Source organism: Ursus arctos, unplaced genomic scaffold (genome assembly GCF_023065955.2).
Source record: "Ursus arctos isolate Adak ecotype North America unplaced genomic scaffold, UrsArc2.0 scaffold_16, whole genome shotgun sequence".
NCBI classification, from domain to species: Eukaryota; Metazoa; Chordata; class Mammalia; order Carnivora; family Ursidae; genus Ursus; species Ursus arctos.
In genome coordinates this window covers 29,167,946-29,192,722 of record NW_026622830.1, presented here as the reverse complement: position 1 = coordinate 29,192,722, position 24,777 = coordinate 29,167,946, and the positions used below count along the sequence as shown (strand labels likewise).

Genomic DNA, 24,777 nt, shown 5'->3' with positions numbered 1-24,777 from the left:
AGGGCTCTGAGATCGCCCAATCCTCCGCAGATGGGCTAAGGAACACTTTGGGCTGTATCATTCTTTCAGGAGGCGAGAGCACTCCATGGTATTCTAGCACCTAGCCCTCAAAAAAGTATGCACGCTTGGTATTTTAGGCCTGGGAATAGTTGACTAGAGTTCGGATGGGGAGGGAGGCCAGAGAGAAGTCTTAGGGAGTGAGTTGTTTGGGGTGTTTGACAGAGAGAGAGCAGCACCTCCTTCTGGTCAGTTCCCAGCTCTGCGCAGAGCCGAAAGCACTCTCCCTTTTTTGAACCCAGCCCCCCTCCACTACTCTATTGGGGTCTCCTCTTGTGAGGTACCAGCGGGCTGTACCTTCACCTTAAGCATAAATGCTTTATTGTCACCTTAGGGTTCTCAGGAAGGTGGGGCAGTGGGCAGGGGATGTCCCAATGGCACATTGAGTTGATGGCAGAGCCCGGATCAGCCCTTAGTTCTCCTGTCTCCCGATAGCTCCCCAACCCCCACTGCCCTTTGGTGGCTGGGATAGGGTGCAAGTGGGTCATTCATGGTCTGCCCTTGGGCCTTCTCAGATGAATTATCTGTCCTGAAGGAAGGCCCCCCAGCAACTCCCCCCACATCCTAAGTGCCTGCATGCTGCATCCTCCTCTTTAGCCTGTTAATTGAGAAAGTTTAAAAACTAACAGTCATACTTGGATGGTCAGTACAACACCCGGGAAGGTCCTATACCCCTGTGCTACTTGTGCCAGCCTCCAGCCATTTTTCTGCACCATAGGGCTTCTCGGCCCAGTGCCCTGTGCTGGCTGAGCCTATTACTCCATGCACTGGGCCCTGCAGGCCCAAGCCCTGCACAGCCCCCGTCCTCCTGCTGCCCCTCCTGCAGCGGCCCTGCTCCGCCTCTCCCAGCTGCGTCCACCTCCCACCCCTCCACCCCCCCAACTCCCCAGTTCAGGCCAGGGCTTGGTATTTTGGTGCATTCTGCCTTCGGGGTCACGTGCCCCCCTCTGGGCGCACCGTCTCACAAACCTCTTCTGACTCCTTGATCTCAGCCCTTGGCAGGGCTCTTCAGCCTTCCAGTCCGCCGACCTGGGCCCAATTCCAAAGCGAGAGTCTGTCCCCACCCATCCTGCGACCTCATCTCCCCGGACAGGAGGGCGGGGGAAGAGGCGCTGACTTCAGAACCAGCGACTGACTGTCCACACGAGCTGGCGCCCCAGACCCTCCCGACCTCAAGAGGGCGGGGCCTGGCACGAAGGCGGGGCGGGGGGGCGCGGCTGGCATCGCGCCCTCAGTTGGAAAGAAAGTCGATGGCAGCGCGCACGGAGCGATTGGTGCTGACGTCGACGGCGGTGACCTTAATCTCGGTGTCGCCAAACTGCATGGCGGCGCGGATTTCGCGGCGGCCCGGGGACGCGCCGTCGGAGGGCTCCAGCTCGAGGCTGAGCGCGCCGCACTTGCGCACGCCCGGGTCGGTGATGAAGCGCGCGTCCTCGGCGGCGCAGCAGTACAGGTTGATGAGCACGCGCCGCTGGCCCGGCCGCGCCGGGCAGTAGCTGCGCCGCACCTCCTCGCCCAGGGCCACCGACTGCTCGGCGGCCACGAAGCGCTCGAAGACGTCGGTGCACCAGCGGCGGCCGTCGCGGACCAGCAGTTTCTCGGGCGGGTGGCGCCCGGCCACGAAGCGGTTAAGCACGCCCACGCCGTAGGTGAGCGGAGAGCGGCGCACGCGCACCACGCCCGGCGCCTGCCCGAACAGCACAGCGCCCTTGAGGATGGTGAGGCCCACGTCGTGCGGGACCACCACGCGCAGGCCGCGGGCGCCCAGCGCGGTCTGCACCGCGTGCTGCAGCACAGCCGACTCGGCAAAGCCGCCCACCAGGAACAGCAGCTTCACGCCCTGCACCTCAGGCCGCGCCAGCAGCGCCTCTGCGGGAGGGGAGGGGTGGGGGCGGGTGGGGAGAGGATGGAACGCGAGGTGAGAAGGAGCATTGGCTTCCGCCGCGGTGCGGCCACAGGCACCTCCCCTCCGCCATCCTGTACCCAGCTGGCAGCTAGAAGCTAGCTCTTTCACCCTAAAACAGTAGCCCGGTCCTGAGGAAGGAAAACACCGCGAGCTCTCATTGAGCGCTTCTGGCCGTCTTCACAGGCTCTGCTTCCCGACACTCTCCCCCCCGCCCCTTTCCTCTCGCACCACAACGTGGAGGGCGAGATACGGAAATGCATTTGCATGTGCCAAGTGCCGCCTGCCGACTGTGTGCACATCTCTAGATATTCCAGCTCATTGAAATCCCCGGGATGACAGTTTTGGGAACCCAGTACTATCACCCCATTTTAGAAATAAGGAAACCGAGGCACCAGAGGTTCTTTCACAGCCAGAAGAGAGACTATACACATCATCCCTCCTAGTTCTTAATACGCTATGTCCTGCAGGTGTTTCAGACGATTCTGAGTCCCATTTCAGTGTATGGATGTGTGGAGGCTTCCAGGCACTAATGAGGGAGCACTCCTGCATCTGAGTGTGAATGTAGGGGTTAGTGGAGGACCCAAGCCCAGGCACTCACCTATGTGCTGGATGATCCCACTGACCGTGGGCTGAAAGAGCTCGTTCATGGCCTCGCAAGACATCCTGAGCATCCCCTGTGAGGACCACTTCACGAAGTTCACGCTGTTGGTGAAGGGGGCACAGGCTCGTCCGTCGGGGTCCGGGGTTCTACCCCTGCTCCAGGCCAATGTGCCTGGGCGCTGACCGTATTGTGTGTTCTCCCAACCCCGCTCCCTCAGGGGCTTTAGCCGCCTGCCTGCTCCAGTTCCAGGCACGAAGTCCCAGGAGAGGAGCCTCCCTTTGTCTCTGGGCAGAAGAACCCAGGCACACTGGCTGGCACGGTGTGTGTGTGTGTGTATGCGTGTGTGTTGCTGCCGCGGTGCGGGAAGGAGAAAGATGTCGGCCCTTCCCCCCCGGGGCTCAAGATTCTTGCCCCAGTTCAGGCCGCAGATTCTAGCGGATTCTAACTGGGAAGCTCGTGCCCCTCTCCTGCTGTTGGCTGGCAAGAAGTGTGCATGGGGCAGGTGGGGCAGACTCCCACTGTCCTCTGGGGCTCACATCCTCCCTTGCAGGGGCTTTCCCCATCCGCCAACCCTGCTTGAGTCCGTGGTCCCCGGGCTCACCTGCTCCGGCGCAGGGCTGTCTCCACGTTGTGGCCTCGCTGTTTGCGGTAGAAGTCGATGAAGGAGAAAGGCAGCGAGATGTTGAGCGCCCCTGCGTGGTGCGGGCCTGCTGTGCGTTTGCGGGCCTCGAAGGCAATGGTCAGATCCACCCAGGCTGCCGGCCGTTGCCTTTTGAAGGTGGTGATGAAGTCCTCGCCGAAGATGCGGCCCAGCAGCTGCTCAAAGGCCAGGTCCACGCCCACCGCGCCATAGGGGCCGCCTGGGGTCGGGCAGGGGGTAAAGGGGGCGTCAGCGCAGACTCCGCCGCCAGGGGGCGATGGCGGGGCCCCGGCGCGCTGGGTACCAAGGGCGCTGCCCGGCTGGCTACTCACCAGATGCCTTGTAGAGCTCCTTGAGGGTGCCATGTGGCTGCTCCAGCTGGTGCACGGTCAGGTCCACCGTGCCTCCTCCGCAGTCTGCCACCACGTAGCGGTCTCCTACGGCGACGAGCGTGAGCACACACTCCTGGCCTGCTTTGCACCCTCAGCTCTGCTTCCCTTCCAGAATCACCCAGCCCCCAGCCCTGCCCCAGCCCCCAGCCCTGCCCCAGACCCGAGCCTTGCCTGCGGGGAGGATGGGGGTTGGAGTGGCTGTAAACGGCTCCAAGGGCTTGAACCTTAGGCCACCGGCTAGGGACGCGAGGTTTGAGGGGAAGTGCTTCTAGGACTCTGCAACTCCATCCGCGGAGAATCCCAATAAGTGGGAGTTAGGGGCGCGGCTGAGTGGGGTAGGGGTGCAGGTGACCGTGAGGAGACTTCCAGGTTAGGTGCAGCTGATGGAGGAGTAGGGACGGGGTTTCTAGGGTCTGGAGCCCACTTCGCGAATATTCCCTTGCCCCCTATCAGTATATGTTCCCCTCAGGACCCAAGAAACATCCCTCCGTCCCTCCTTCCCCACCTGCTTGCATCTCTGCCCACAGCTCCCCGACGCCAGACTCCACCAGGAAGGTGCGGCTGTGGCGGGACCGGCGCAGCTGCTCGCGGGCTGGGGGTCGAGGGACAGCAGGACAGTGGGATTAGGAGGTGCCTCAGCTACCATGCTTGACCCCCATCCTCTCACCAGCACCCTCCATGAGCATCTGGACCAGCCAGTTCTCCTGAAACTCTTGCTCTACTCCTAACTAGGAGAAGGCAATGCTGAACCTCAAAGGGTCCAGAAAAACCAGATGGGTTGAACTCAGGTGCTGTGACCAACAGCTGAGGGGAAGTCTTTCTGGCCACAGGACATTCCCTTAATGCAGGCCGGCTCATGGCAGTGCAAAAATGGGGTTAGGACAGTTTGGAGGACCTGTGTGTGGCCGGGGGAGGTGGTCCTGGGGGATCGGGGGAACCCGGGACTTGGGACCTCTTCTAGTCATGGGAGATGGCATCTGGGAGCGTGACTAATATTGACCACAGCTGTCCTGGAGCCCAGTCCCGGCACTGGAGCGTGAGCTTGGTAGTGGGAGCTCAGGGCTATTGTTGGGGAGGGGGGGGGAATGACAGCTGACGTACCAGGATGGGAGAGGTGGCTGATTCAGGGGCTGTTGAAGAGAAAACTCTTGAAGACCACCTTTGGCTTGGAGTGGGGGCTGACTTCCTCCTTTGTCAGTACCTGAGCACCTCCCCCTCGGGACAGGTTGTGTCCCCTCTCTTCAGATTCAGGACTGGGGCTGAGTCCTCCCCTCTCCTCAGACAATGATCACCTTAGGGCAAGGTGAAATCTCTGTCCTCAGACTGGGCTCCCCCAGGTCAGGGCTGTGCCTCCTCCCTCAGACTGAATTCCACCAGAGATGTTTCTGCCCTCTCAGATTGGGCTAGAGTTAGGGGTGGGGGTTGTCTCCTCTTCATGTCGGACATTGCTGAGCCTCTGGCCTCAGTGGCCCTCTGACCCTCCCAGGGCAAATGTCATACCCGTGGGCAGTGCCCCTGGGGTCAGCTCACCCTGCCGGAAGCTGGAATCGATGGAGCGACGCTCGCCCAGGCGTCCACTGCCTGGAGCCCGGCTGCTTAGGTCTAAGAGCTGGTGTAGACGCAGCTTGCGGCAGTAGACAGAGGCAGCCTCTGGCTCCAGGGCGATGAGTAGTTGTTCTGCATCCTCCCTGGACACCAGGCCAGCCTGGGAATAGGTGGTGGGCAGGGCCAGGGAGCTCCATGGGCCAAGTGTCACACCTAAGAGGGCACCTCTGGGCAGGCAGCCAGAGCCTGTGGGGCTCCCACCTCCTCTCCATCACACCCCACCCACGGAAGGCCTCTTAGGCTCCTCCATGGTACACCAATTTGGAGCTGCCTCACAGCTACCCGGTGACCAGCCTGGGGAGGGGCACGGCCATAGCCAAGAATACCATGAGATTGCCCAGCAGGAAGAGACCCTAGACAGTGAAAACACAGAGCACCTGGGATCTGCCCCTCCAAGCTGCCCAAGGGGGCCCAGGCTGCGGCAGGGTCCCCTTCCCAGGTGCAGGGCACCTTCCCAGGTGCAGGGCTAGCCAGCTGAGTACCGGCTGAGGGTGTTAGCCCAGACTCTAGCACAGTGTATGGGGGTGCAATGGCCAGACCACCGATTAGAGCAGATGGTGTGTGTGTGGGGGGGTTCCCCTTTGGCTCACTGAACCCTTTTCCTTCACCAGGCTGGTGTCAGACAATAGCCACAGGCCTCCCCACTCCCAGGAGAACTTTGTTCCCCAAGAATCAGATATAGGCACCAAGAGACAATCAACAGTAAAATTCCAGGCACCAGGACAGGCCAGTTGGGGGGAGAAAAACACTTGGGATCTGTTACTTCCTGTATCAGGACAGGGATCCCTGTGGGAAGTACTTTATGGTTTTTTGGGATTCCCTGGATTCTGACCACGTGGGGGTTGGGCATGGGTGGGTATGGAGACTTCCTGCCCAGGGTCAGCCCTTCCTGAACTGGCAGCCAGGGAACAGTGTGGGAGGAAGCAGGGTGGATAAACTGGCAGGGGGCACGAGGGTGGGGGGGTGTTGATTCTGGCTGGGCACAGCCTTGCTTTCATCCTGGTCTCTGCAGGGGGGATGCCCACTACGTCAAGGTTCGCTCCTTCCAGTGACAAGTGTAGGCACCCACAGATCTGGCACGTGAGGCATGCCTTGCCCACAGGTGTATGGGGGTTGGGGGCTCTGGTATCTTCCAGGACGTACACCGGCAGGCCTTTTGGAGGTCCTAGGGTGTCCCCCAAGGTCCCAGGGGGAGGACCAAGCATGGAGTCTTGCTCTGGGAGGCTGTGCTCCCCTTCTTCCCCGCCCCATCTCACTGGAGGTGGGGGGACTTGAGTTGTGCAAGCCCCCCCCCCATTCTCCAGACCTTTGGGCATCTCTTACAGTAGGAAGCCCAGCAAGCATTGGTCCAAATCACCTCCCTTCGTAGTTTCACAGCCCTGTTTCTCCTGCTCAAGAACTTACAGCGGTTGGGGCATGGTGGTGGTGGAGTGCCTCAAAATACTGGTGCTGGCCGAAGCGGATGTTCTTGGTGCCCTGCCCAGCTACTGTATTGGCGGCTCACTGGCTCTCAGCTGACCCTTTCTCTGGAGAACTGCCCTCAGCTGAATGCAAACCACCTCACTTGGAGAAGTTTCCCACACACCCCCCGGGAACCAGTGACAGGCTAATGTGGGTACACAAACAGCCAGCCGCCTTGCCTCACTGTGGTCAGCTGCCAGGTACAGTCCTTCCTCCGGTGCTCTCCATGGGACCAGGCTGAGGCTAGACTCCAGTTGAGACCACATTCCTGCTTGGCTCTTTCTCCTGTCCATCCCCCTCACTCTTTCTCCTGAGAGCCCTTCTTCAACACACCGCATGCACAAGGATCCCTATCTTGGGCTCCGCTTCTAGGAAACCTGATTTAAGACACCGGCTAAGCTGGCTGAGCTGTGCCTCTCATCCCTCCGCTCTCTGGTCCTGCAGGCTTGCACCCTCTCCTGGTGGCAACAACTCTCCAAAATGCCCAGCAGGGGAAGGTCAGAGGTCTTTACACAATGACTGGTCCCAAGGGTGGTGGGTAAAGGAGGGTCTGGGGCCTCCCTGGAGCCCTCCCGAGTGATGCCCCCGGCTCTGCCTGCCCGTCCTCACCAGGTAGGCAGCCTCACGCATGAACTGCTTGGCAGGCTGTTTCCAGATGGCGGGCACCGTCAACACCCAGCGCACTGTGTCCTTCTCTGGCAGCGATGGGCACTGCTCCCTCAGCTCCTGGAGCAGGAGGGGGCGGTGAAGGTTAGGCTGGCTTGGGGGGGGGGTGGTGTCTTCAGCCTTCTATGTATGGGAGCTGGAGGAGCTAATCAAGCCTCGGGAAGGACTTCCCAGCTGAGTTGGGAGAATTCCGAACACCTCCCTCCCCAACACCTGTATGTCCCATGCAGGTTCCCTCAGATGGGAAGGCAGGGGCTGGAGAAGAGTGATTTCTGACCCCTGACGGACAGGCTGAGAGGAGACGATGGCCCTGGGGGGGTCCCTGCCCAGTGGGCAGGGATAGGGCCGCAGCACACCTGAAGGGCATGCTCCTTGAAGAAGCGCAGGGCATGGGCGAACACCTCCAAGGCAGGCATTTTCTTTCCATTTACAGCCTCTAGCTGGGTCTTCAGGGTGAGGTCCTGGCAGGGACATAGGTAATTCTGCAGAAGGCCATAGCTCTGCCCCCACTTCCTGACGACCTCTCTCTGAAAATCACCCCATTTCCTGCTGCTTCCTCTCTGGAGTGTCCTCGCTAATCCCACGTTAGTTCTGTCCCCAGCCCCTCTCGTTAGCCCCGCCTCTCCTCTAATCCTCGCCTCACCCCCCCCAGCCCCGCCTCCACTGACTTCCCAAGCTCCGCCCCCTCAGCTTCTCCGCACGTTTTACCTTCGCTCCGTGAGTCCCTCCCTTTCCACTCCGGGCCCCAACCCCCCCGGCTGGAGCGGCCCCCGGCCAGAATGTGCCTTACAGTGGCGCTGTGGATCTTCATCTTGAACTTCTCGAAGTAGAGCCAATCCCGCGCCTCCTCAGGGTCCAGATCGTGGTAGTAATCGCGGGCGGTGTAGCCGAAACTGTGAAAGGCGCCGTCCGGGGTCAAGAGCAGGCAGGTGGGGGTCTTCTGATGGGCCACTCCTGGGTCGCCGCCCTCCCATTTCCTGTGGAGGCACAGGGCTGTCAGCGTGGTGAGCGAAACCCTCCCTTCGTGGGGTTGGGTACCGGGCTCCACGATGCGCTGTGTAACCTTGGACAGGCCACCTAGTTTTCCTACATGTAACATGGAAATAGTAAGAGTACCTACCTCTCAGGGTTCTTAAATCTCCATAAATGCTGCTCGTGGGATCCTCCCTACCCGCGGGGCCACAGGACCCATCAGCACCCTCAGCTCCTGCTCCCCCCCCACGAGGTAAGCCTTCAGCCTTCGCCTGCCTGTGCTCTCAAGCAGCAGCAAGCCAGCATCCACCTGCCCGGGGCCGGGCCTCCTGATGGATCCCTAGAGGACCCAGCAGAGGCTCTCTCCCAGCCAGGCGGTTGGCCCTCCTCTAGGCTGCCTTCCACCACCAAGCTCCTTCAAAACATTGATCATTCCTATCTGCCATGTTGGCGGCTACACCTCGGTTAACTGCACCTCCAGCAGGACCCCAAAACCTAAACGAGATTCCAGATCTCCCCATCTGCAGGTGCCATCTGGATCTCCACCCAGCACTCTGTGTCTAGTTCATTGGCCTGGCAACTTCTTTCACCCCTTCCTCTGCCTTCTCTGATGCCCTGACCCCTCAAGGCCAAGCTTGTCCCTGCAGCCTTTAGGGGAAGGGACTGGGAATCCAGGCAGAAGGAACAGCATGTGCAAGAGTTCAGAGGTGTGAATGAGCCGGGAGAACCAGCTATAGGTTGGCTCAGTATGCAGCTGGAGAAAATGCAGGAATGTTAAAGTCAGCTAAGGAAGAGCACTGAATGCCATATCTGAATTCTGTCTTGATGGGTTTTAAGTAGAAGAATGAAGAGTCATAACCACATCTGCCATTAGCAAGGTCACGGGTCGATCTTTGTGGTGGCAGCCGTGGTGACTGCCATTGAGTTTGCTGGGACGCAGATGTTTGTTCACACACAGGAGCCACACACCCATGAGGTGACTGGCCAGGACATGGCAGCCTAGATCAAGGCTCACACAGACTTGCTGGAGGGCATCACTCCAAGGAGATCAAGTCCTGCTCCTGGCAGGCACACCCCTAGAAGACGGAGCTCCCAGGGCCAATGTGGGGTGGAGGCTCTGGAAGTAACCATCCGCATGCTTGGAGGTGAAGTCCTTGGTTCCCTGGGCCGTGCAGGACCAGAGCGCAGGGTAAGAGCGCAGACCCAAAGTACCAAACAGGAGAAAAAGAAGACAGGCCAGCCCAGCCAGTGGATGCAGAACTGGTGTTTGTTAATGCTGTGCCCACCTTTGGCAAGAAGAACGGCCCCAGTGCCCACTCTGAAGTCCTTTGTAATCCCAGCTTTCACTAATAAAGCCACTTAGCTAGTCAAAAAAAAAAAAAAAAAAAAAAAGAGAGAGAGAGAGAGAGAGGAAGAAGAAAGAGAAAGAAAGGTCACTGGTCCCCAGGTGGCAACAGACTGGGTGGGGGGGATGGAGAAGGAAAACCAGAGAGGAGGATATCACTACCATCCAGATAAGAGAGGGTGGGGCTGAATTTAGGGGTGGTGGCCACAGAGAGAAGTGGCTGGTTGTCCCAGAGATATTAGGGAGATAGAAATGACAGGTCTTGGTGGCTAGGGGTGGGGAGGGTTAAGGAGGAAGCCAACATGTCCTCCAGTTACTTCCTGTGACTGTCCCCTCCTCAGGACAGAGGCAGCATTCTTTCTTGGTCCTCAGCCCGAGCACGGAGTCCAGCATGGTCTCAGTCGTGTGTGCTGGCGAGCGTGCCAGCTGGCATGCCCTGTGCTCCTAGAGGGCTGTAAGTACCCAGAGCCTTTGTGGCCTTATGCGGATGTGGATGGAGCAGAGAAGGGGGAAGGACAGTTCGTGCTCATGCAGCTCATGTCTCTTCTATCTTTGGGGAAGTGACCCTCATGGTTGTCTCTCCATCCACCCTGCCATCTACACTCCCAGACCCTGGGAAGCCCCTTGGCTCCCCCATCCCAATCTGGGTTGGAGCTTTGGGGTCTTCTAGAAGGGTCTTCCACCTACTGGCTGCAGCTTCACTAAGACACATTCAAAGGATCGGGGTCTTGAGGACTGGAGGGGAGTGTCAAACAAATGTATTGTTCAAATAAAGCTCGACTACCTCAGAATGGGCTTTTGTACGTCTCTTTCCCTAACGACTGTGTGACCTACTAACTCAGTGAACCCTCTGATCCTTCACGGCCGTGTCCTTGCCTGAGGTGTTCAACCCAGGAATCTGCCTGTCTACCGCACACAAATCCCAGCACAGGTTTTCAAGGAAGGATATTCACTGTACCACTTTTTGTAATAGTGAACAATTCGAGGGGAAGAAACCTCCTAAAACCATCACTAGAAAAATGGACGAATCATGACCCATCTGTACGGTAGGATACTACGCAACTATTAAAAGAAACTGTGGCTTCCATGGGAGCTGATATGAAGAATAGGCCTATCAATCAAGATGCATGCCCAGAGCCCAAGGGACCCAGGCGGCTGCCTTGTTTTTGTTGTTGGCTTGGTTCCTTTTTCTTTTTCCTTTTTAAAGAAAAAATAAAGCAGGTGGATTTGGAAGGAAGGAAGAAAGAAAGAAAGAAAGAAAGAAAGAAAGAGAAAAGAAAAGAAAAAAGAAAAGAAAAGAAAAGATATTGTGGCTTTATGTGTGGACACGAAACAACAAAATAACGTTGAAAGTTTAAAGTAAGGCAAGTTGTATGATATCCCACTTCATTTAAAAAGCACACATATGTGCATATATGCGTGTGCGTTAGGGATGGAGGGAGCTCTGGCTAGACTCCATGTGTCCTCAGTGACAGTCCTTCTGAGACCAGGCCCATCGCAGGGAGTGAGGACCCCCGCCCCCGCCCCCAGCCCAGCCCCCCTCACCTCATCATGTGGATGGCTTCAGGATCACTGGCAAAGCTGAAGGCGTAGCCGCTGGAGGTCGTGCCAAAGTCGATGGCTACCACGACGGAGAAGGGGGCGTGCTGGGGGGCCCGGGCCTCGGGCTTCTGTGAGGGCAAGACCCAGAGGTAGGCAGCAGCCCAGGGGTGCATGCCGGAGCCCCTCCTCTCCTCTGGCTGTGGTCCAGGCTGGCCCTGCCTCCAGTCACCTGCCCGGGCTCCCCTCCCCTCCCAGGCTCCAGGCTGAGCCCCCGCGCTGCCAGCTACTTGGAATCCCAAGGCCTCTCGGGACGCCCTCTGCAGTGCTGGGCTTAAGCTCCTGCTTTCCTCTTTGGGTTCTCTGCCTGCCTTCCGCCTGGCCAGCCTGAGCCCCACCCCCATCTCACAGCTCTTAGGGCAGCTTCAGTAACCCATGGACCTGTGTATATTTGACCCCCCAGATGTTTGCGGCCACAGCGAGACAACCGGACTCTGTCCATTTAATGGCAGAGGAGAAAGGCCTGTGCACAGGCCCACAGTGGTTCCTTCCTTCTCCCAGACCAGGCCTGGCTCCCTGAGAACAAGGGGATCCCCAGGCTGGCTCACTAGGGTGAGGCCATCCTGGGTGGGGTGACCCGGGGAATTTGAGGGAGGGTTATATCCTGGATACTTCAAGCTAGTAGTTTCCAAACTAATTTTTGGCAATGTGTCTTGTCTTCCCCAGATAAAACTTGTACTGAGGGAGGGTTGCGGTCGACAGGAGGGGGAGCAACTCTGGGAGGCCCAGTGCTCTGAGGACCTGAAGTAACTACGTGCTTAGAAGTCTCCCGGCCCTGGGCAGGCTCTGGCCCCTGGATGGCACCCTGCAGCGGGACTGTTTGGGTGTTAGTTACGTGGGGCTCACCTGAGTAGAATTGTTACCCCTACAGTCCAAGGTCACCTGAGGCGAACTCTTCTAGGGGAGACTTGACTGGAGCGTGCAGGGATGAGAGGCATGGCACCACCCCCAGCCCAGCCCAGCCCAGCCTGGGCCCTGCCAGACACCAGGCCTTGTTCTCTGGAGCACGACCCCTCTCCGTAGCACCCAGGCCACCCACCCCCAGGATCCCTGCTCCCGGGCTTACTGGAGACTGCGAGGGTGTGAGTGGGGCAATGCCACAGCTTTCCTGGGTCCTTGGGGAGCCGGGCGGGCTGGGCACGGGGGACCGCTCGGGGCTCGAGCCTGCAAAGAGAGGGCTAGTCACTCTGGCACAATCAGGGTAGGGGCCGGTGGCCGGGCACTGGGAGGTTCTCCATCAGTCCTCGCTGGGCTGAGGCAAGGGGGCCCCCTGCTGGGGAAGGGGGATGAGTGGGGGAGGGGAGGAAGGACCAGACTGAGGCAGGTGCAGACTAAGGGCTTGTTATCAGTTCGAGATGACCTACCCCTGAAGGGTGACCCATGCCTCACTTGGTGACTCTTCATCTCCCCCAGCCTCCCTCAGACACAGCAAGGGAGGGGAGAGACAGAGAAGAATTGTGGGGGATGGGGGAGACTGAGTCCAGAGACCGAAGGGCAGGAGAGATGGGGTGGGTGGGCTCCTGGGGCAGAGGTGAGGGCGGAGGGTAGAGAAACCAGGAAAGGTGGGGAACTGCAGACAGAACTGAGCAGAAGGTGGGGCTGCTCCCCTCCCCAGTAGAGTTTGGCCGCATGGTTCTAATCAGGACCCGAAGGACCCACCCTCCCTCGTTCCCTCCACTAAGGGCCAAGGATAGGCCCAGCTGGCTGCCTGGTGAGGATCGAGAAGGGGAACAGCACTTCCCCCGGCCCAGGCCTGAGCTGGGGGGTGTCCACAGCACTAGGAAGTTGGACTCTGAGCCTCCCTTCCCCATGACACACAGAAACCTGGAGCCAGCATTTGGGGGCAGGAGGCCCCACTGGAACCCTCTCGAAGGCCCAGGACTGAGCTGGACCTTTGCTGGGAGGAAGTGGAGCAGCTCCAGAGGCAGCCCAAAGCCAGGCGTGGAGGATCAGGCAGCTGAAAGGCCTGCCTGGCTGGACATCGCCTAGGGGTGGGCTGCTGGCTATTACCACACTGGGCTTGGCTAAGGCCCCTGCCAGGGGTACTGGGGCTGCCCTGAGATTCAGGTGTGGAGACAGGGAGGCTGGCCCGGGAGGCTAATGGGGTCTGGTGTGAAGACCCGCAGACATGTCGAACTGGTCTGGCTGGCTTTAGGCTGAGCCAGTGTTCCTGCAGCTGCTGTCCTGCCACGTGCCCTGACAGGTCCCAGCTCTCCCTGGCCTTGGGGTACCCCGGGAACATATGTGAGGCACGAGGGGGACTCGAGGAAGTGCCTGGACGGGGCCAGAATCTGTCTTGAGGTGCTGGAGGGGCAGGGGAGGGCAGTCACTCTCCCAGGGCTCCTTTTTTCTAGGCGGCCGGTCCAGGCTCAGGCCCTGCCACCAGCTCCAGCCTGAGGGCCCGAGTTGCTGTGGCTTGAGCCTGGGAAGGGAGGCAGGAAGGAAGGCCCAGCCCACCAGGTCTTTGTTAATGGACTTCCTGAGGAGTGTCCCTCCTGCCTCCTGGCCTCCCACCCCTGCAGAGAACCCAGAGCCTGCTCCCAGACGAGGCCACAGGCAGACGCGGGTGTAGACATGCAGAACTCTGTGCGTGCAGACCCACCTGCCAATATATACACTCTCACACAAGGCCCTGTGCACAGAGCCCTGCCCCCGTACACAAACACACACACACACACACACACACACACTCATACACTCATACTAGGTCCCGCGTCCACAGACCCTGCTCAAGGCACGCACACGCATACAGTCCTGGGCACACAGACCCCACTGTGCGCACACACACACACCCACACACACACACCCACATACACAGTCCTGTGTGTACCACCCCTCCCTGCACAGACACACTCGCTCCGCAACCTCTTCTGGGAGAGGCTCCCATGTGCAGACTGGGGGTGGGTCACGGTGCCACGGTGAGGGGGGTGGTAGGTCAGGGCCAAGGTTGGGGGGAGAGTCTTACCGATGTACAGCCCCTGCAGGCCCATGTCCGGGACAGCCAGCATCCTTGCAAGCCCTGTGACTGTGAGCAGGAACAGACAAACAGAATAACATTCATTTGGTCCTTTGTTTCCTCCCTGAATGCTTATTTATTTTATTTGTTTACTTTTGGCTGGAGTCCTTTGAAGCGAATCCCAGGCATCACGTTGTTTCACCTGTAAATTCTTCAGTGCGTCTCTCCACCAGATAAAGACTTTAAAAACATCGTCACAACACCAGCCTCATGTGCGACAATGTTAACGGTAAATCCTCAGTCCCACAGTCCCCGGTGTCTCATAAACATGTTAACAGTGGCTTTGTTGGAATCAGGATGCTCCTCAGTGTTTTCAAGTGTCCACTCCGTGCCAGGTGCTAGAGGACATCAGCGACCCAGAGAGACACTGCTCCTACCCCAGAGGCCCACAGCCTGGTGGGGAAACTGATTATAGTCAGATAATCACCCAAGTGAATTTGAGATTAGAAACAATGCTGTCAAGGTCACAGCTGGATACAAACCAGGCAGAAAGGCTTGGTCAGGCTGGAGAGAGGCTGGGCTGGGCTGGTCCTGTAGGCAGGCCCCTGGGGACCCTATTTTATTTTGTTTTTTTATTTTTGAAGATTTTATTTATTTATTTGAGAGAGAGAAAGAGAGAATGAGCGCGCGTGCACGAGCGCAGGGGGAAGGGGCAGAGGGAGAGGGAGAAAGCAGACTCCCCGCTGAGCAGGGAGCCAGACATGGGGCTCGATCTCAGGACCCTGAGATCATGACCTGAGCCGAAGGCAGACGACTGAGCCATCCAGGTGCCCTCTTGGAGACACTATTTTAGATTCGGTTTTATATGAAGGGCAAGAGTGATCTGGAAAGGTTTGAAGTAGCAGAGCACAGGTGGGGGCATGACTCACCCTGCATTTTAGAAAGCCCCCCCCCCCCCCAGCTGTATGGACGGTGCAGATTCCAGCAGGCAGCAGGGGAGCAGAAGCCCTATCAGGGCTCCAGGCAACAGGATGGTGGTGGCTGTGTGTCTTGAGACAGTAGTGGAGTTCTGAAGTTAGAGGTTAAAACCCACAGGGCTGACAGAAGATGGCCGGATTGGATATGGGGGCTTAGGAAGAAGAAGTCAAGGGTGACCTTGACGGATTCGAGCGAGGAGGTGGACGCCGAGGTGGACACTGGAGAAGGTGGGGCTGGCAGGGGCAAGGGGCAGAGTTCTGGGTGCAGTTTTGCAACTGCCGAGAGATCAGACCGAGGAGCCAGATGATGTATGACGCAGAGGTCAGAGAGAAAGGGGAGGTGGAGAGGCACATCTGGGAGTCACGGGAGGCCTGGTGGCGAGTAGTGGGGGAAGAGAAGGGCGCACCGGCGCAGAAAGGCTGGCTGGAGGAAGGGGGGCTACCGGAGGAGACTGGATGCCTGCTATGGTTCGGGAAGATCTCAGATCTAAGAGATACGCACGAAGCTAGATGCCTTTCGAGGTTATTTGATGAGCCTCAAAGCACCTGTTTTAATGGTCCAGGGCCAGCATTTCGGCAGAACGATGGAGGTGGGGTAGAAGTCAAGGGAGCCTAGACACTAGCAAGCAGAGGGGAGGAGAATGCAGCAAGCACTTCCAAGAAGCTTGGCTGAGATCAGGGGCCGGTGTGAGGGCAGTAGCTGGGGGAACAGAAAGCTTGAGGAGGGGAGGGTGAGTTTTCATTTTCTTCCCTAAGATGGGAGGAACCTGAGTTTGTGTCTGTGAAGTCCCAGGGGCCGGGCTAGAGGCTGAAGTTGTCAGAAATGCAAAACCTCAGGCCCCGCCCAAGAACTACTGAGTCAGAACTTGCATTTTTACAAGACCCCAGGTCGTTCTGTGCACATTCAAGTTTGAGAGGTACCACTAGACGTGTCCCTGGGCCAGTCACCACCAATGCTACTGTCCTCAGCTGTGGTCCTGGCAGCCCCCCCCCCCAAACAAAGGTAAGGCTGCTCAGAGCCCACTCCCTCTCCATAGCCAGGGGCCCGTTCAGGAGGTTTTGCTAACAGAACACAGGCAGACCTCACACGCAAGCACACACATGTACACACTCTTGCTCACACACGGTTGACACAGCCCAGCCCCAGCATGGACGGACACTCAGACATGTCCAGAATATTCGCCTATAGCCAGCATTCTAGAAATTTCCAGACACATGCAATCCTGCTGTCAGCAGAGGCGCACCGTTGGGTACCCAGGAATGAGATCATGGGGAAGGCAGGGGCTGCTTGCGGGCACTCAGAGCAGCAGGGTGGTGCTAAGAAAAGGGAAAGCTAATAGCGGGTGTGAGTATGGGCCTTGAGAGCCAGGACAGGGGCTCAGCTCAGGGGTAGGGGGTGGTGTGCGGGAGGTGGTTCTCCCCAGGCCCAAGAGCTGATTCTGCAACTCTTCCCAACTCTGCGCTCCCTGACAGCACGTGGGCAACTTGAAAACAGCCATGACGGAAAGCATTTACACCACAGAAATTGGCAAGCACTGTAAATCGGGTTTTTCTCTCTCTGAGAGAGTTGATGGCAAAACATTAACTAGTGCACCCCTGACCAAGGCCACAAGGGAGAAGCCCTATGTGTACATTATTTCGAGTCTTCAGCAAACACTGAGCATTTCTTTGTGGCAGGCTCTGTGCTAAGTGGTTGAATGAATTAATGGCTTTTCTTGACCAATGTTATTGTGTTTGGAGGAGAAGCAATCTAGAACCACCGGGAATAAAAAACTCCTGAGTCATCGCTCTAAGCTGGATTCCATGTCCACACCGTGTAGCCTACTGTCCTCCCAGCTCTCTGAAACTGCTCCAGGTATCTCCCATCCCTGGTTATGTGGCCACAGACTGCCCCTACTCTGGGGTCTCAGGGCCAGCAAGGGCCTATTACGGCACCTGGCCAGAGTGCATCATGTCACCTCTCTGTCCTTCAGTGTCTTTCCTGGAAAATCGGTCACAGAGGGAGCTTGTTAAGACTGACAAGTTCAGGGGCGCCTGGGTGGCTCAGTCGGTTAAGTGTCTGCCTTCGGCTCAAGTTATGATCCCGGGGTCCTGGGATCGAGTCCTGCATTGGCTCCCTGCTCAGCAGAGAGCCTGCTTCTCCCTCTCCCTCTGCTGTTCCCCCTGCTTGTGCGCATGCACGCGCTCGCTCTCTCTCTGTCAAATAAATAAATAAAATCTTAAAAAAAAAAGACTGACAAGTCTGGGTCAAGAAGGTGGGTGATAAAGGCAGGACTCTGACAGATGTGAGCAGTTGTTCTTTTCCTCATAGTGTGGATTCTGAATTTTCTCTTGTTATAAGTTTTTGGTCTTCTTTTTTTTTTTATTTTAAGATTTTATTTATTTATTTGAGAGTGAGAGAGAACACGAGCGGGAGGAGGGGGGCAGGGAGAGGGAGAAGCGGGAGAAGCAGGCTCACTGAGCAGCAAACCCGACACAGGGCTCGATCCCAGGACGCTGGGAATCGTGACCCACACCAAAGGCAGACACTTAACCGACTGAGCCACCGAGGCACTCCAGAAGTTTTTGATCTTATTGAGACTTTTATTTTAATCATTCTGAGTTCTTTAGGGAGGGAGGGAGGACTTGAATCAATCTGTGTTAAAGAAGGAGGATCCTGATGATTCCCTGAGAGATGGAGGCAGAAGGGGGTAGTGGCCTCATATGTTTTGGGACATCCCCCACCATGCACACACACCCAGAAACATTTAGGGAGAACGCTAATCATGAGGCTCAGGACAACACTGTTCCCCAAAGCTACCACTGGGCAGTATCCACAGCTGCAAACGGGTCAAAGTAGACCCCGCCCAGGGCCCCACTAATTTCAGACTGGTGATGCTTATGGGTTTGAGCATAACTGGGTGGGGCAGCTTGATTTACACAGAAAGTAACTTCATTTCCTGGCGACAAGCACAGGCTAAACTCTGGCCCCAGACTGACCCCTACCCTACTCACAGACAGACCCTTAACCCCCCCCTGGACTGACCCCTAGCCTTTGGCTTCATACTGATTTCTCATCTTCAGCTTCCCATTGACCCCTGGCCCTGACTTCGACCCAATAGGTATGACCTATCAGTCACGAGGGGGCCAGGACAGGGTGTGGCTGAGTCCAAGGACTCGAAACCAGAGACTCCCATTCCAGAGTGCTTCCCAGACTCACAAAAGCCTAGGACTTCTGGCCTGATGGAGAACATTTTCCAAGAATCTCTTCCCAGGGAGGGGACGTTAAGGCTGGATACTTAAGCCCCCAAAGAGCACTGAGGGTGTGTGATGTTGCTGGATTTCGGGGGTCCACACATACCTGTCCTCTGCCCATGAGGACAAAGAGCCCACCCAGATCTTCACAGTACCCTTTTCTCCCCTGCACGCTTCCTTCCCCTGGACCCTGCCTCTCGCATCCACTGTTCTCTGCTCAACGTCCTGCCAGCTCTTCAGCGGAATAGGACCCTGTCAGCAGGCAGGGAGGCCACAGGCATTTCTCCCAAGCCACAGACTGGACCAACCAGGGCCAAGGGGCAGAGGAGAAATGGCACCCAGAGGGCTGCCTCAGTCTGTCTCTGGAGAGGAACCCTTAAGGAGAGGGACCCCTAGGAGGCTGTGGGGTAGGGGGGCTGCCTCCTCCTGTGCTGGGGCAGGGGGAGACATAAATGGCCTCCCATGGCCCCTCCCTGTCCTCAGCTTTTCTTTCCATACATCCTGCCCCACCCCCGTTGGGTCCTCATCATTGGCGCAGCCAGTTCACAAACAACCTCAGTCCCGCAGAGCCCGGGGCCTGAAGCCCCTCCCATCCTCTGCCCACCAGTCCCCCATCACCTCCCTTACCTTCTGGGGCTCCGGCTGCTCTTGCTCTCACAGGGAGGCCATATTTTAGAGCTCACTCCCTCCCAGTCTGTCTGCCCCACACAAGCTTGCTCTACAGACTGGCTCCCCTGCCCCTACAGGGAGCCCAGACCCCTCGCCACCTGGGCCCCTGAGCCGGCTGCACGGTAGGAAACCAGAGGTCCCCGGGCAGGAGGCCTGCCCAGACTCTGGAACTGTAGCATACTGGCCATTCTGCCCCCTTTCGAATTCCCAGACCATAGGCCCTAGGAACCCCCTCTCCCCCCACCAGGTGAACACACACACACACACACACACACACACACACACACACACACACACACTCAGCCCCCAGGTCTCTACGTCTGGTATAGGCATTGTGTCCTCCACAAACTGGCTTACTGGAGCAGACCCCCGCCCCACTCCAGCCCCCGAGCCCCACCCCTACCGCGGCACTGGGGTCTCCTCAGCCCCCCACCCTCCGATGAGCCGGTGTGGGGTCCCGAAGCCCGGGTGGGAGCCCACGGTCGCCGCTCCAACTGCGTTTCTGAACCCGCAGCCCCACTGGCGAGAACCGCTTGCAGGATCTGCCCCCAGTTCTGCCTCCCAGGGTTAGGAAGTCTTTGGGGGGCGGTCTCAGCCGACAGCCGGGGACCGACAGGATGGCACACCTTGCCACCTTTCTCCTCTCTGGGAGTCCCCCCGGCCAGAACTCACCTCCGCCCTCCCGACAGCTCGACCTCCGTCCAGCCGCCTCGATCCCGGGCCAGCAGCCCGTGGCCGTGCCCCGCCGCGGCGGCCGCAGCCCTCGACGTGCGCCCGGCCCGCGCCTCCGGCTCGCCCCGCGCCGCCCACCCCGCCCGCCGCCCCCTCCTCCTCCTCCTCCCCCTCATCCCCCTCCCCCTCCCCCAGGCCGGATGGCCGCGCGCTCCCGGCCCAGATGTGCGAGGCCCGGGCGGGGCCTGCCTGCGCGGGCCTCTCCGAGGGGCCCACCCCGGCCCCGCGTCCCGGCCCCTCCCTGCGCCCCTCCAGCGCCCCGCCGCCGCGCCTCCCCCCTCTGCCCCGCCCGCAGCCCCGGGGGTGGGAGGGAAGGGTGAGGAGGGGAGGTGGAGGGAGAGAAGAGGAATTCCAGACCCCTCGTCGGCCTCCTGCAGCCGCCGGCGGCGGAGGGGCTCTTCCTCCCCGCCCCAAAGGGCCCACCTCGAGGGGCTCAGCTCAGGCCAGCCCAAGTCCAGAGCCTAGCCGCTGGTGAGGGAAGGCCCTGGCCCAGACCCCTCCTGTCCCCTGGCCCAGACTCCTTACAGTCCCCAGTTCATCCCACTCTCCACCCCCCACCCAGCCCTAGCCAGGTCTCCAAGGGTCAGACAGAAAAGGCCTAATTGAAGGTGAGGTCAGCCCCTTGGGCCCCAGGCTGGGGCCTAGCTATGTTCCTGATGAAGCTTGGGGCATCGAGGAAGGATTCTCACAGGCTGGGGCCCCATTCCTGGCAGGGGGCTCACTGGGAACTCACCCGGCCTCCTCAAAGAGCACTCAGCCCCTTTCCTTGGAGAGCTCACAGCCTTCCTATCCTAACGGCCCTCTGGGGGATGCGAGGACATGGCTCCAAACAGGGGTTTGCCAGATGGAGACCCCTTTCTGCTAGGCCCCTCTAAGGCAGCTAACTTAGTTTGCCCTCCACCACCTCCTGGTTCAGGAGGGCCTGGGCCAGGTCCCTTTGCCTCTGCCCAGTGTGCCCCCATGAGGACTCACGCTGGGCACAGGTGGGATGGGGACAAAAGGCTGCTTCTCAGCCAGGTCTCTCTGCAGGAGGGGGGGCTGGCTTCCTGTCTGGTCTGCAGCCCCCTCCCAGACAAGGGCCCCACAGTTCTTTGGGCATCACAGTTGTCCTGCTACCCCAAACCTTTGCAGGGGCCATTTTTCTCCCTAGATACCTCCTCCCCACTGCCCATCTAAAACCTCGTCAGCTCAAGTGTCCCCTCTCCTAGGCTTGTTGCCCTTACGATCCGGGTCACTGCCCTGAAGCGCCCCTGCAGCAAGGCCGGGGGTAGGGGGTATGCTGCACCAGACTGTTTGCGACGTTAGTACGAAGCCAGTAAGCCTGCAAGGTATCCAGTCAGCAGCCCTCACTGGCTGTTCCGGTGAGTGTGGGCATCTGTGTGTAAGAGTGTGTCTCTGGGTGCCAGTGACTTTGTGTTCATGTGTTAATGTGTCTCTTGGGACGTCTGTGTGACTGTGTCCTTGTGTCTATGTATATTATATGTGTGTCTTTGTGTGTGTGTTTGTATTTGTCTGTGTGTATGACAGGTGTGTGATGGGGCCTGTCGGCCCTTCGTGTCATGCCAGAGGCTGAACAAAGCTGGGGAGGGCGGAAGTGGCTGCAGGGGAGTATATGGGGAACGGGCAAAGGGTCTGGCCCCTCTGAGGCAGCCTGTCTCTTGCTTTCTTCTGCCCTTCCCCGGCGGTTTCCTTCTATCCCCACCCCGAGCTCTGCCTATTGGCTCATCTCTGAGGGCCACTGGCAGCAGGCTCTGAGCAGGAGTGAAGACCCATGTAGGGGGTCCCCAGCCCTCAGCATCCTCCCACTTGGCAGCCTTCTGTCCCCCACCCCCACCCCCATTTCAGGCCCTCTTAGTCTGATTTGGGAATTACAGGCCCCACCCTTGGGCAGCTTCCAGTCTAACAGAAGAGAAGGACAGCAAATAATTCCAGTGAATCCTCACATTCAAGAATGTTCGATTCAGTTGCCAGCAGGTTTGGGCCCAGGAGGTCATGTGCAAGGGTCCTGCAGAGCCCCTGCCTGGTAACCACCCTCTGTCTGTGCCCTTGCAACACCCTCCTCTCCCCTCCCAGTGCCATTGTGGGCCCACCCACTGACCTCACTGGCTTTCTGCTTCTCCCGGGGTGGGGAAGCTTCAGGAAAGATCAGCCTCTGAGAGTATCCTCCCTGGAGCGGCCTTTCTCCAGGCCAGGCTTCCCCACTCCGGCCTTGGCTCTTCCGTTCTCCTGAGGATGTCCTGCCCTTCCGACCCATTTCTATTGTGCAAGCGAAGGTGACTTTCCAAAGTGCAAGTCTGGCCCCATCACTTCACCTCTTATATTCTCCGTGGTTCCCCACGACCTACAGGAGGAGACCCAAATGACCCAAGGTGTGGACTGCCCTCGGTTGACCTCTCAAGTTCTCCTTCCCAGACCTAACCTCCAACCCCACCTCCAGCCCTTCGAACACAAGCTCCAGAGCTTTGTTCCCCCTGGGCCAGGCCCCCAGCCCTCACCTGCTCGGCAACATTCTTCTTTCCCTTGAGCCCTTGGGAAGAAACTGGCCCCCCGGACCCTGTCGTGGATGCTGTGTCGGTTCGGAGAGCCCCCAGCCCCGGTGATCACTAGGGGTCTCTCAGGGAAACGCGGAGCTGGGAAGGCAGAAGCAGGGCTCTCCTTTCCCAGTGCCCACCGCCTGGCCTGACAAGGCGGACCAGCAGGCAGTTTTAGAGCAGGGCGCCTCAGTCTCCCCTCCCCCCTGCCGAGGCCCAGCTGCTTGCTCTGCCCCAGCAGCCCCCCCCCCCCCAAAACACACCAGCAAGGAGGGCAGGCGCCAGTAGATTTATTCACCAGTAGACTTTGTCGACTGAACCCCACGGTGTGCTGATGCCTAGCTGGGTAGCTTACCCTGCCATCTACCCTGCCACCAAACCCTTGGGGGGAAGGGCCCCCCATCCTCATTGTACAGAAGAGAAAGCTGAGGTTTCGGGAGCACTGCTCCATTTGGACCCAGCAGCGGCCTCAGGGCGTCTGTCCTTGACCGAGGCCCATGTTGCAGGAAGCTGGCAGAGGAGGATGGTACCTAGGCACCCAGAGGCAGCTCCCCCATGGTTGTCCAGCCCTGCCGGCCCTTTCCTGGGAACAGGTGGTGGAGGGCTCCTGGGACAGAGGGCTCTAGAGTGTTCCTCTAGCAGATTCCTGAGGTGCGAGCTTCCTTCCAGGAATTACTCCGCCTGCCCCCACCCAGCTGGACTTCCTCTCTGTGGCCCACAGCCACATCATTTTCCTCATTGGAGATGGGAGTGTGGGAGGCCCGGCCTGTGGCCAGCCTTGGTAGCGCCCTGCCTCCTCTGTGGTATGGGCAACTGGCGCCTCTTTTTTCATAAAAAAGACCCGGGGTCGCACCTTCCTGCAGAGCCTCTCCAGCACCATGCCCCCAAATGACACCCAAAGGACCAGCATCGGCCCCTCTCCCAGAAGAACTCTGCACCAACATTGTCCCATTTGCAACCCCTTCTCCGGTGTGATGTTATTAGGGTTCCCAGCAGGAACATCAGGAAGACTTCTTGGATGAGGTGACCCCTGAGCTGAGCCCTGAAGGACAACTGAGAGAGTTATCTATGTGGAGAAGTGGGAAGGACATTCCAGGAGGAGGAAACAGTGCAGATAAAGGCAAGGAGGGCGGGGTTCTGTGAAGGTACAGAAAATGACCAAGACTCTAAGGGAACAGGATGTGTTGGGGGAAGATAATACCTCCATGTCAGCCACTTTAAGTTGGAGGAGACTGTGGAGCTGCTCCCTCCCCTGATATCTATTTCCTTGTTCTTAACAATACAATCTTCTCTTTTTAGCCATGCATGTGGCCACCCAGCATAAAGAAGAGATTTCCCAGCCTTCCTTGCTGCTAGGCGTGGCCATGTGACTAAGTTCTGACTAATGAGACAGAAGCAGAAGGTTATATGGTGTCTTCCAGGCTTTCAACCCTGGTGGGTGCCTGTTCTTCTTTGTTCCTCATTCTGCTTTTCTCCATCCTGCTGCCTGGGAGGTTGATGGGATGACCGGAGCTCAAACCACCATTTTGGAGCATAAGGTTGAGGAACACGCCCCAGGGGTAGCAGAGTAGTGACCTACAGAGAGATGGGCAGTTGAGCAATACGGCCGTGCCAGCCTAGGGCTGTGTACATCCAGACATTTAATGCAGAAGAAAGAAATCCTTTTTGTGCAAGAAATCCTTTTATTTTCAGGCTCTGTTACTCACAGCAGGATGTAATCCTATCTGATTCACCCCCAAAGAGAAATGTTGACTAGGCAGTTGGTGTATGGATCTGGAGCTCAAAGCAGAGTTTTGGGTTGCGGGTAGAAATTTGGCAGTCACCCCCACGGAGATGGTAATCGAAGCCACGAGAGTGGATGAGATCACCCAGGCAGGGTGTGCAGTGTGAAAGAGAAGGGTACAGGGCTTCCCAGGAGTCGGCCCACCCCACCCTTTTGCCCACAAAAGACGATTCTGGCTTTGCCAGTCAGTTTCACCCACCCCCCTCCCAACACCGTATGAGGAAGGTTCTGCCTCCCCAGAACACGTTTTGGTTTTTATGATGCAGAATCAGGATGCAGGGAGGCTAGGGGAGAGACAAGAAGTGTATGGACAGGGTTGGGGGAAATTGTTTCGAGTTTTTCAAGTTTTTGCCAGTGTGTGGGAAAGTGGATGGAAGGAGAAAGGAAGGGGGTTTACAATGTGTTGCTATAATCTAAGTATCCCTTTCATGGTGTTCAAGAAAACACACAGAACTTGAAATTTGTTGAAATGACTTGGTTGCCAGACCGGACCTCTTCTGTCATGACATCACTCAGAGACTGGTCCATTTGGATAATGGCTTTAGAAGGGTTACACGAGCCACTGGAGCAGTGTAGGTAAAGGAGAAGCTTGTGCCAAGGACAGAGGGTTTGTACGTTGTAGAATCCAGGAACAGACAAGGGTGCATCTGG

At 58.1% G+C, this 24,777-nt stretch overlaps 2 protein-coding genes and 1 pseudogene across 2 annotated transcripts in view; 2 read left to right on the top strand and 1 right to left on the bottom strand.

The window, feature by feature from the left end:
- Positions 1-61: 61 nt before the first annotated feature.
- HSPA12B (heat shock protein family A (Hsp70) member 12B) lies at positions 62-19,857 on the bottom strand. The gene is made up of 13 exons (XM_026503102.4): positions 19,753-19,857; positions 14,210-14,269; positions 12,311-12,408; positions 11,191-11,315; positions 8,119-8,305; positions 7,685-7,789; positions 7,272-7,388; positions 5,127-5,301; positions 4,102-4,188; positions 3,537-3,641; positions 3,166-3,424; positions 2,562-2,665; positions 62-1,926 (listed from the first exon to the last, which is right to left on the bottom strand). The coding sequence occupies exons 2-13, from the start codon at positions 14,250-14,252 to the stop codon at positions 1,289-1,291; spliced, it is 2,043 nt and encodes a 680-aa protein (XP_026358887.2). The 5' UTR covers positions 14,253-14,269; positions 19,753-19,857; the 3' UTR covers positions 62-1,288.
- LOC130543803 (ubiquitin-like protein FUBI) lies at positions 8,220-9,650 on the top strand (annotated as a pseudogene).
- SIGLEC1 (sialic acid binding Ig like lectin 1) overlaps positions 9,542-24,777 on the top strand; it is a 47,883-nt gene continuing 32,647 nt past the window's right edge. The window contains exons 1-2 of the mRNA XM_048222256.2: positions 9,542-14,489; positions 21,021-21,173. The gene's annotated coding sequence lies outside the window, so the exon portion shown is untranslated. The remainder of the gene's footprint in view (positions 14,490-21,020; positions 21,174-24,777) is intronic.